Here is an 11,340-nt window from a genome sequence, read left to right on the forward strand (position 1 = left end):
TTAAAGCAACACACCTTGAAATGAAATACATGTTAATCAATACATAGATGCAATTTGAAAGTGTGCCAAATTTGTAATAAATCTATAGCCTAGTTAGCAAGTAATGTATTTTTTTTTATTTTTAAACCGAAAGTAGGATTTTTATACGTGTACGTCCATTTCGACAAATGCGATTATTTTTAAGTTTAAAGCGCAACAAGACGGATTTCTAACTTGTAACAACCAGATATATTCTACGATGAAAGTTTGACTGTGTGGTTTCCATGATAATCCAATAAAGTTATAGACTGTCAAATTACACATATTAGTTATTGAAAGCTATACCTGAAGCTTTCGTCCGTGTACTACGGAATTCATCAGCAGATGAATGTCTACTGTTGGGAAACATTAACACCGCTAATTGTCGGGGTGAGCGATGTTTAACGTATGGTCCCAGGTGTGCGAGAGTTGGTAGCGGCCCCCGTCCTTGTTTAGAGCCGGTCTTAGTGCACGGATGTAAATAGCCTACTATTTGGAGTCTATCCATATAAGATTTGTTTTGTCATATTTAATTTTTAATCCAGAACATAAGGAAAGTTATTTAAATGATCAAAGGTTCACCAAAATGATATGCTTTCCAGATTTATTCGGATCTTTATGTGTCTTGCAAACAATGTCTTTTTCAAGGTTCAGATGGCAGTGGCACTGACCTCTATGTACTATGTCTAGATATATATTAAAGTATTTTTACGAAGAATTATTTAGTTTCAATACCGGAAGCGGATTTAATCGATTGAAGCGAACGCAAAAAAAATCAAAGCTAATAAAAGCGATAAGAGTTTACGAGTGCTAGGTCATTTTTTTAGTTTTTAGCTGTACACGCTTGAATTGTCTCCTATATACGTGTTCGGTTCCGCTCTTGAACAATTTCACGGGCTTAATGTCAGCGTACACGTATTGAAGTGTGATATTTCTTTTATCCCATTTTCAACGCGACATTGACGGTATAACACCTTATGGACTATACTAGCCTGTATTCAACACTGTGGGATATACCTGTCACGTGCACGGACTACTTTTTACATTACCACTGAATGATTTTTCATAATTAATAAGTCGAGAAATCTTAAGCTTCAAAATAATACGACCATCACATTTAATCTAGTCATATGACATAATTTTTCGCAATCCGTATAAATGAATTAGCTGATTGATGGCGTCATTAAAATGACACTTATTTCCCTAAAAATTTGACGATTTATTATAAACGCGACTTATTTCACATGTACATGTACTGTATATCGACATACGGTATTTGAATTGTCAATTAATCACATTTTTCCTTATTTCGTGTAATGTGCATTGTTTATAATCCATGCATATACTTTGACATTTACAACAAGCCATACAAATATCGTACAATTCAGAAATAATATGCAGTTTTTTGCTATCCGATTTAATTCACGTTAAGCATAGAGCTGTGTAAAGTATAAGATGGTAAAAATAGAACCACACTGGAATTCGGAACGTCCCATTTTGTACACGAGTATTATCCACTGATTTATCTGTTGTGTAATGGAATGTTTTCCATTCTTTGTGTATTTAGAAATCTATATATTAAATTATTTTCTTGTACACAATAAGGGCATTTATCATAGACAAATAACATTGTGCAAGTTTAAACATAATTATGTTTGTATGCAGAAATCTGCAAATGCGTCCGAGTTTACCAACGGCTATTATTTGATAAACTGCTCCGGTTCATTTTAACAGCAGTAATGTACATAGGGTACATGACGTAGCGTGTGACGATTAAGAAAGTTAATCGAGTTCATAAATTCATTTGAAAATAGTGATAGGATGGCATAAGGGTCTTTATTTAACTATGCTAAAATAATTATTAAAGACCATAGATGCAAAATCGCCAATTATTGAGTTAATTGGATTATTAGATGGATTTTAAAGGATAATAAAAGGTAAGATACTAGTTCGAACGTGTTTTGGTTTTTGTTTATACTTTTGTCGTTCCCTGTTCTCGGGGAAATGATTTTAACATGGGGCCATTGATGCATTGGATCAGTGATTTTTTACCTGTTAAGTCCTGCATCCTGGACTCACAAAAACCTCTGGGGATGCAAAGTTCTGAATTATGTGAGTCCCAAAAATGCATTGAAATTTCTCAAAAAAAAATAATATCGTTTAATATTTGGACTCATTCTTTCAATTCGTGGACTCATAGATTTGCAAGTTATCGAGTCCCAGGACTCAGATGAGAAAATTTGTAAAAATATCACTGTTGGATCACACACGGCATACCCATAACATTTTATAAAAACACGTTCTGCGCGTCCTTAAATTCGTCGTCCGAATTCGGAAAACGTATTGCCCGGCATATTAAGTCACATGTGTCAGTCGCTGCAATTGTCTGTTACTCGTCGATAGTGTACATGTAGAATCTATGTTGACATCGACATCATTTTGTCAGGAGCAATCGCCGCCATATTGGATTTTGATCATTTTCTTTCGAAAATAAAATGAATTATAGTAAAGTAAAATCTTCTTTTCGCGGTCGTAATGTGTTGCAATTCGCATTCTGCGTAAATTGAATCGAGGCATATGGTGATATTTTTACTAGTTTTACAGTTTGTGTGTGGATTTTTTGAAGACTATTTTGCGTACCAGAACAAATACATTTATATCACTACGCATGGTTACATTCGTTAGATTTTAAGCGATTTTTAAGAATGAATTAAAATAATTGTTAGGCCAAGGTTATTAGATCTAGTTATGTTAAATGTCACGTTGAAAAAAAATCAAATGGGATAAATAGAATACTAGGATTAGCGTTGAATACAGAGAAGTTTATGTTGCTCGGCTCGAACACCGAAAGCGCTCGCCAAGGCTCGCGCTCCCGGCGTTCTAAGCCTCGCAACATAAACTTCTCTGTATTCAACGCTAACCTAGTATTCTCTATGTCTACTTTTCTCGATGACTTTAGAGAAAGCAATATATTCAAAGAAACGGTGTATTTAAATATTCATGCATTCAGTTCTGGTTTATGTTGGTGAGTTATATATACTTAGCACGATTTTTTAAAATCCCAGCCGGGGAAGTTCAACTGACAGACGACATGTCGAACGCGAACGCGAATGCATATGACGTCAAGATAACACCAACTGACAACCAGAATAACGTTGGATCGGCGAGGACGCTTACAGTGGTAGTTACAGGTTCGAAAGTAAACTTATTCCATGAATCATACGCGCTCTTTTAATCGATGTTGACAAAATACCGTAAAACCAAACTGATAAACATGTCCTTAATAAAAAAAAATCAAAAAAAAATCACATATACTTATGGTATTTGTTAACCTACCTACAGGTTCTTAAATACTTGTTTATGACACCCGTATGAAACAATTTATTGTTAAAACGGCTAGGCTGCACCATACAAATCATATAAACTTGAGAGAAAATATTATTTATGTGAGTGCTTACGTTTCTTGTCTTGACGTTACCATATGTTAGATGTTAATTATTGGAAGGGAAGGGGTTCGTGTGACGTAATACATGCGTTATTGTAAGAATAATAACATGAGAGAAACATGTTGGTACTGTCACCGTTTCCCTGAGTTTTAAATATTTTAAAATGTGTCCATAAACATCAAAATGATCTGCGATTTCAGACCTGAACAACGCGCCCTCTTTCTTCAACCTACCACAGAGCGTCCCGATAGACGAGAACGTGGTCGTCGGTACCACCGTGTTTACGGTGTCCTTCACCGACCCCGACGACGTCAACACGCACACGTTTACGCTGGCGGCGTCATCTTACTTCCAGATCGCAATACCGACATGTGCGTTACAACGCTTGTAGAAAAAAAAACTAGTCATACGTACACCCGGTATAGCAGATTGCATATTTATTTATACAACTCGCATGCAAGATGTCTCGTTTAGTTTTAATCAAAATAGCAAGTAAATGTCATGTTGTCACAACCACCCACGCCGCCATCACAAATGCAACTAACATTACCTATGCCACTAGTGCTACCACCACAATTACCACCAACACCAGTGCCACCACCACCAACGCTAAAACCACCGCCATCATCAGCCCCGCAACCAACGATAGCACCTGACTGATTCATAATTAAAATATAATAAAATACCAATAAATAATAGGTAGATTTATAAATAATTGCGTTTGCAGCGGGAAACATCACCACGAAGTCAGCCATCAACTATGAGACGCTGGGTGGCGTGTATTCATACGCTCTGAATGTCACCGTCAGTGACGGAATTGTGACGGTGACGTCAACGGTGACGTTCACAATCAATGACGTCAATGAAGCGCTTGTATGGAACGCGGCGACCTACAGAACCAACGTACAAGACGGAGCGGTAGGTGACTCCACCAATATTGCTACCAATACATATCTCCACTTTTCCTTTTATCTTGATATGAATACAATTTCTTATATTAAATAGTTATACTTTAAGCATCAAAGAAAATGAATAAACATAATATGTTTTGCCTCTTTTGCAAAGCGATTGCATTTCAAAGAAGATATTCAAACACATTTGAATACCTTAATAGAGGGAATAACTATGTGGTTTACTTTAAAACGGCTTAACATAAAAAATATCACCGGTAGTAAAGTGCAGAGGCAAATATTTTTAAAGGCTCAAAGCTCATACCCTGCTGCTGAAAAATGTCATATTGTGTTCAATTTTCAGAAAATGCACACATTTGAGTGTTTACCTTTCTGATGGTTTTCTTCAGGCCGTGGGTACTGTGCTGACTGATCCTGGGTTTGCCGTCACAGACGAGGATACCGACGACACGTACAAATGCTTTATGAACTGCGGCGTATCCGCAGGGTACGTTATTTTTGTAAGCCTCGCTCTGTGAAAAGGGGGTGTAATGCATGTGCGCAAAGTGTCGTACCAGATTAGCAGTCCACATATGCAAATCAGGGACGACCCTCTCCGGTTTTATGATTAATTTTCGTTTCAAGAAAGCCTCTTCTTAGCAAAACTTCAGTTTTGTCGGAAACTGCCGTCCCTCATCAAACCCTCTTTCCACAGAGCGAGGCTCATTTTTGTTGTGTTCATACGTCCCGTCTGTCTTCGCGTAAAGGTAGTTCATTTAATACAGTGCAGCAATGAACTATGCGTTCCGATTTTGGTGAGTTGTGAATTAGTATATCCTATAGCTGAAAAGGAATGATTTTGAATCATTGTGTACATTTACGATTTACATAGCCAAATGATCTAAAAGTCATCATCAATATCACCATTATTATCGTCATAATCAACGATTTACTTGAAGTCAATATGTTCTTTTTAAAAGTCATCTAAGCATAGTCTGGGTCATCAAACAAAACATTAATGCATATTCTCGTATATTTCAGTTATTTTTCTATTAATACGTCAGCATGCGATCTTAAAGTGACGTCAGCATACAGCCTGGATGCCGGACTAACCAGTCCAGTCTCATGTCTAGTGACCGCAGTGGACAAGGGGTCGCACACTGCCACGACCACTCTTATCATCACGATAGGTAGCTTCTCATTTGTTGTCACTAAACTAAATTAATTTTTCATATAATTTCTTTCAATAAAGAGAGCTTATATGTGTTTTGAGCAAAATAGCAAACGCCACACAGTAGCCTCCCCTACTGCACTGGTTTCTTCCTACACGGAGGGGGGGGGGGGGGTGTCAATTAATAAACACATTACAAATGAACGATATTAATATCAATATACTCTATAACATCGTTGCGTTTCTAAATACACTTTAAGATGGTTAACCGGCGACAACGCCCATTAATGTAACACAAAATATATGCGCCTGGTCAATTTCTAAATAATTTAATAAACATAATGTTCTGTTTGGCAATATAACATTAGCCAATAAGCTAGATATATTTAACCCATTTGCACATTTGTTTACTTCACAGACGACGTCAACAACTATTCGCCGACGTTTTCTCAAATCTACTACGACTTTACGGTATCGGGATCCGCCGGAAGTGGTACATCCGTCGGCACCGTCACTGCCACCGACACCGACACTGGAACGTTTGGAACGTTCTCGTACACTTTGGATAAAACCGCATTAAATGGCAACTACTTCACGGTACTATAATGCTAATGTTCGATTGGCTATTGACTTACTTGACTTATTTTGTGAGACTATTGGAGCATAGGGCTGCAACAACACCACGCACTCTGTTCTGGGCTGCCTTCTTAAGCTGGGTCCATGTCATTCCGGCGTCCTTCACTTCGCTCTCGACTGACCTCCTCCACGACTGTGTTGGCCGTCCCACTTTCCTTTTTCCCTGTGGGTTCCAGCCTAGTGCTTGCCTTGTGGCGTTGTCGACTGGTTTTCTAAGTGTGGGGCCTATCCATCCCCGTGTTCTTTTCTTGATGTCCGGATCGACAGGAATCTGGTTAGTTCTGCTCCATAGGTCTGTGTAAGAAATCTTCTCAGGCCACCTGATGTTTAGAATGTGGCGATAGCACTTGTTGACAATTGTCTGTATATTGTTGGTGATAATGTTGGTAACCCGCCATGTTTCGAACCGATAGAGGAGGACTGCTTTCACGTTGGTGCTAAAGATGCGGACTTTGCTGCTCTGGGAGTTCCAGATGGGACGCAGGATGTTTAAAGCTACCCTTGCTTTGTTAATCCAGCTTTTAACGGTTTCATCTGCGCCGCCATCAATGTTGACCACACTTCCTAGGTACACATAGCGGTCCGTCTCTACCAGATCTTCTCCCCGCAGCTGCAGTAGCTGATGTTGTCGGTTGTTCATCCTCATCAGCTCTAATTTCTTGGTGTTGATTCTCAAGCCAGCCTTCTCTGCCTCATTCTGCTAGCCGCGTTAGCTTGGGCTGTGCATGCTGGTGCTTGTGTGAAAGGAGGCCGATGTCGTCCGCAAAGTCCAGGTCCTCTAGGTATTTGGTAAAGGTCCACTGGATGCCAGTGTTGCTGCCCTCTGTGGTTCTTCTCATAATCCAGTCTATGACGATCAGGAAAATTGTCGGCGAGAGAAAACAACCTTGCCTCACTCCTATCTTTACTGTGAAGTGGTCTGTCAGCTTTCCATTGTGGATGACCTGGCAAGATGAGTCCTCATAAAGCTGCTGGATGATGTTTATGAGCTTTTGCGGGATTCCGTAGTGTTGCATCAACTTCCAGACGATATCCCTGTCTACGCTGTCAAACGATTTTTTAAAGTCAACGAAGGTCGTGTACAAAGGAGACTGCAATTCGATGGTTTGCTCGATAATGGTACGCAGAGTGGCGATATGGTCTGTACATGATCGGTCTTGTCTAAACCCTGCATGTTCTGTTCTCAGCCTCTTGTCTAAAGCCTCCTTCAGTCTCTATAGGATGATTATGGTCAGCAACTTGCTGGGGATGGACAGCAGCATGATTCCTCGCCATTTTTCGCACTGAGAAAGGTCACGTTTCTTGGGAAGCTTTACCAAGTACCCAAGCTTCCAGTCAGCTGGCACTTTCTCCTGCTCCCATATCTTCGCCAGGTAGGGGTGCAACATCTCTGAAGCTGCTGTCGCATCTGTCTTTAGGGCTTCTGGGGGGATGCCGTCAGGGCCTGGTGCCTTGCCGTTTTTCAGGGACCCGATGGCTTTGATGAGATCTGTCTTGGTTGGTGGATTTGTGTTGATGCATAGGGGTTGGTCTGCTGGTGGTATGTCAGGAACTGTTTGCGGCGGTGGTCTTTTGATAATTTCTTCAAAATGTTCCGTCCATTTTTTCCTTTGTCCCTCATCACTTGTGATGATTCTCCCATTCCTGTCCTTGACTGGCTTACTCGGATTGAAACTCTTCCATGGCAAGGCACGGGTTATCTCGTAGACTCTCTTCATGTTGTTCTGCTTCGCTGCTGTTTCTGAATCTTCTGTAAAGTTGTGTGCAAATTGCCTTTTGTCATATCTTGCGCTCTTCTTCACTTCCCGGTTCGCCTCCCAATACTGTGCTCTATGGTCGGATTTCTGTTGTTGGTCACCGCATCTGTTGATTTTCTGTTTCAGCTCCCTCCTCTTCTCTATCTTCTCCCATGTTCCCTTCGTCATCCATTTTTTTTGCTTACTCACTTTCTTCCACAGAAATTTGGTGCATGTCTATTGGCTATACAAGATATTTACTAGGTTAAGATTTTTATTGTTAAAAGCACGGCGGTTCCCCTCTTGTCCCCTGCAACGTCTGGTTGTTCGAAGACGAGGATACTCATACTAAATAATGTCTTATATGTCGCGTTAAAAAAAATTAGTTGCCGCTCACTTGTACACATAAGAAAATAATTTATTTCTCAAAGTAAGCTGAATCAGTAATGCCGAATCGAGTTCACCAGCAATTGCATAACCAAAGGTAAGACAATAAAAAGAAAATAAAGCAAATGATATAATACCTTTAAAAATCACACAGCAAACTGACTGAAACCAACGTAACAACATTTATGCACAGGTGAACAGTGCGACTGGCGTCATTAGTACCACAGTTAACATGTTAACCGTCTGCAACTGCTCCGGGAGCACCCTCACCATGACAGTGACGGCGACGGACAAAGGCGGTCGCAACGTAAGTTCACAAGTCGTCGTGTACGTTTCCGAGGCTACCACTACCTATACAACTTCCACTACAGACAGGTGTGTAGTGTAAATCGTATACTCTTTTGTATTTATTATGCCCCAAAAGTTCCCAGAAGTTTATATAGTAGTTTCATCCTCCGTCCGTCTGTCCATTTGTCCGTTAGTCACGCTCCTTTTGCGGATTATAACTCTTTTTAGTGTTTAAATTATTATATTTAAAATTTAACTTTGTAATAAGAATATTAATAAAATGCATGGAGAGTTTGTATGGAGTTATATGGACAACAAGTATGTCTACAATATTTATATAGCTATTGGCCTTTGTTTAATTTAGCCCCAATAGTACAGAAGCTAATAAAATGAAACACCATATAATAATAAAAATGTGAGAAAATGTAGAGTACAAAGGCAACGAATCTGTTTTTAATGATTAGATATCGAACCTTTTTCGAGGACACCAGGAACATCGCGTGGTTCTCGGTGGCTATGGTGCTCCTTGCAGTGATAGCGGCGGTCACACCTTACGTAATGGTCAAATACGTCTGCGAAGGACCCGCCCTGTGTAAAAACCCATGCAGACAAGGTAAGTTTCAAACTATGTGGAAACTTTTATACTATGCATGTAATTTATGAACATGTTTTTACTTGATTAAAATAAGCGCATACGTTATTTCAGCGTTTAAATATACTGGTACATGTAATAGATTGTGTTAAATTATCTACTGTCATTGGAGGTTAAAATGGAAAAAAATCGATATTTTTTCGCCATGCGTTTTGGGATATACCTCGTTTTATTTCTATTGTCAAAGTTCCTTTAACAGCACTATTCGATCGTGTCTGCGAGCAGTACTGATCTAGTTTCACATGCAAAGTTTCACATGAAATCCATGCTTTCTCGCTTACAGGCATATGCGCCCCTACAATCCGACGCCCCGGGAGGTGTTCAACCCATCACCGCGAACGCCACCTAGACCACAGCTTTTACAAAGCAGTATGTATAATGAATATATCGTCCTGATCATTTTGTATCATTATCTTTACCGCCGCCGCCGTCATCATCACCATCATCATCACCACCACCACCACCACCATCAGCATCATCTTTTTCTTCTCCTTGTTCAATTTCATAATGACCTTAATATTCAGCATTACCAGCAACATCGCCGCCATCGCCTTTAGGATCATTATTATTGTATTTAACACTGACGAGTCAATTTTTTATTTGTCTTTCAGTTCGGAAACCACCCCCACCCAAAGGTTAGTTTTAATACTTTATCGGATTCTGAAAGATTTCCATAGTAGGGATAATTAAAGACCTAATGCGAAGAAAAAATCTAATCATGTATTTTTCCCCGGAATACATACTTACAATCATTAATAACTTGTACGAAATGTGCCTGCTACGGACGCTGGTCTGTGTCCGATTCTTTATCATCTAAATGACGTTAAATTTAGAATCATAAGACAAAGGACGATGCTTGTTATGTTCGTCGTTGCTGATTAGGTTTTGAATTTTCTCTGACATCTCAGACATTGAACTGGATACTCTCGCGCAATTAATTTATCATATAAATTATACGTCCGTTATGTGGTGTTATAACATTCGAATTTAACCAAAGTTCCACAGTATCAATAGTAACGTTTTTCTCGGTACCGATTTATGTCGCAGTTTCAGTAAATTTCAGCTTAAATAGATCACATAAATTAACAGAAAGTTCATGGGTTCCTAGCCAATTCACTATATCTGCAGTTCCAGTTTTGCAAAATCTCTCCAATCGTTTATAATACTTCATGAGTCATATATGTCTTTTATATTTTTCAGACAACCAGTTTTGGCGGAGTGAGAACATCTGACTTTAGTGACGTGATGATGAACGTCAGGCAGTACGTCTCTGCGGACATGACTGACGACTTCGATTCATATAAGCAGTCCTATGGTGTTTTAAAGTAGTTCTTGTGTTAAGTTACTTCTAAAGAACCTATTTATGCAAAAACTAAAATTGTACCAACCTTAAACTGGCATGTCCAGTCATTCTACCATGAATTATCGCGTACCAATTCTTATTTGCTTTAATAAAATTTAAGTAACCTTGCATACGTAACTTTTATGGAAATCATACCGAGTATATATAGCAAAGTGCTTAGTTACTAAGGTACTCGACATAGTCTGTATAAAAATCTCTCAAGTTCTATGCTATACTGTTCACACTCTTTTATTGCATATGTTTGTTTTGTTACTTTACGATGTAATGTCCTTTCCTTCATTTATCTATTGATATGATTCTAAATCACTCTTTCTATATAGTAAAACGGATATGAAATTCCCAATCCCTTTATTGATTTCTCGAGTCATATGATACCCCAATGGGGGAGGGAGGGAAATATTGAAGTCACTTTTTTCCGTCGTTCCATTCCAACCGTCGATTTGTCAGTCAGTCCCGAAACTAGTCCAGACTGCAACTTGCGTCGCGCGAAAAAAAACATGTGACTACCTTCAAGATCAAGGTCAGATTTTTAGGTCAAACGTCAAAATACTGCGCTTGAGTGTTCACAGTGGACGTTGACCGCGTAATACCTTAAGCATTCATTAAATGATATTTTAATAACATTTCGCAAATGTTCATCTATCTCTCGAAAGAACCACATATTTTAGATGAAATATTTGAGGTTCAGGAACCGATATCCGCTCATTAACAAAGGACTGCTGAGGAAAAGTATGCGTGAAATATGTTGACCGG

General features: G+C 39.1%; 1 protein-coding gene across 1 annotated transcript; it reads left to right on the forward strand.

The window, feature by feature from the left end:
• Positions 1–3,109: 3,109 nt before the first annotated feature.
• On the forward strand, positions 3,110–10,690 carry LOC127831302 (protocadherin Fat 3-like). The gene is made up of 11 exons (XM_052356273.1): positions 3,110–3,209; positions 3,665–3,835; positions 4,192–4,382; positions 4,765–4,862; positions 5,396–5,544; positions 5,944–6,122; positions 8,478–8,659; positions 9,037–9,185; positions 9,475–9,593; positions 9,836–9,859; positions 10,425–10,690. Exons 1-11 carry the CDS (start codon positions 3,110–3,112, stop codon positions 10,551–10,553), a joined length of 1,491 nt encoding a protein of 496 aa, XP_052212233.1. The 3' UTR covers positions 10,554–10,690.
• The last annotated feature ends 650 nt before the right edge of the window (positions 10,691–11,340 follow it).

The sequence above is a fragment of the Dreissena polymorpha genome, chromosome 5, assembly GCF_020536995.1.
Source record: "Dreissena polymorpha isolate Duluth1 chromosome 5, UMN_Dpol_1.0, whole genome shotgun sequence".
Taxonomy (NCBI): Eukaryota; Metazoa; Mollusca; class Bivalvia; order Myida; family Dreissenidae; genus Dreissena; species Dreissena polymorpha.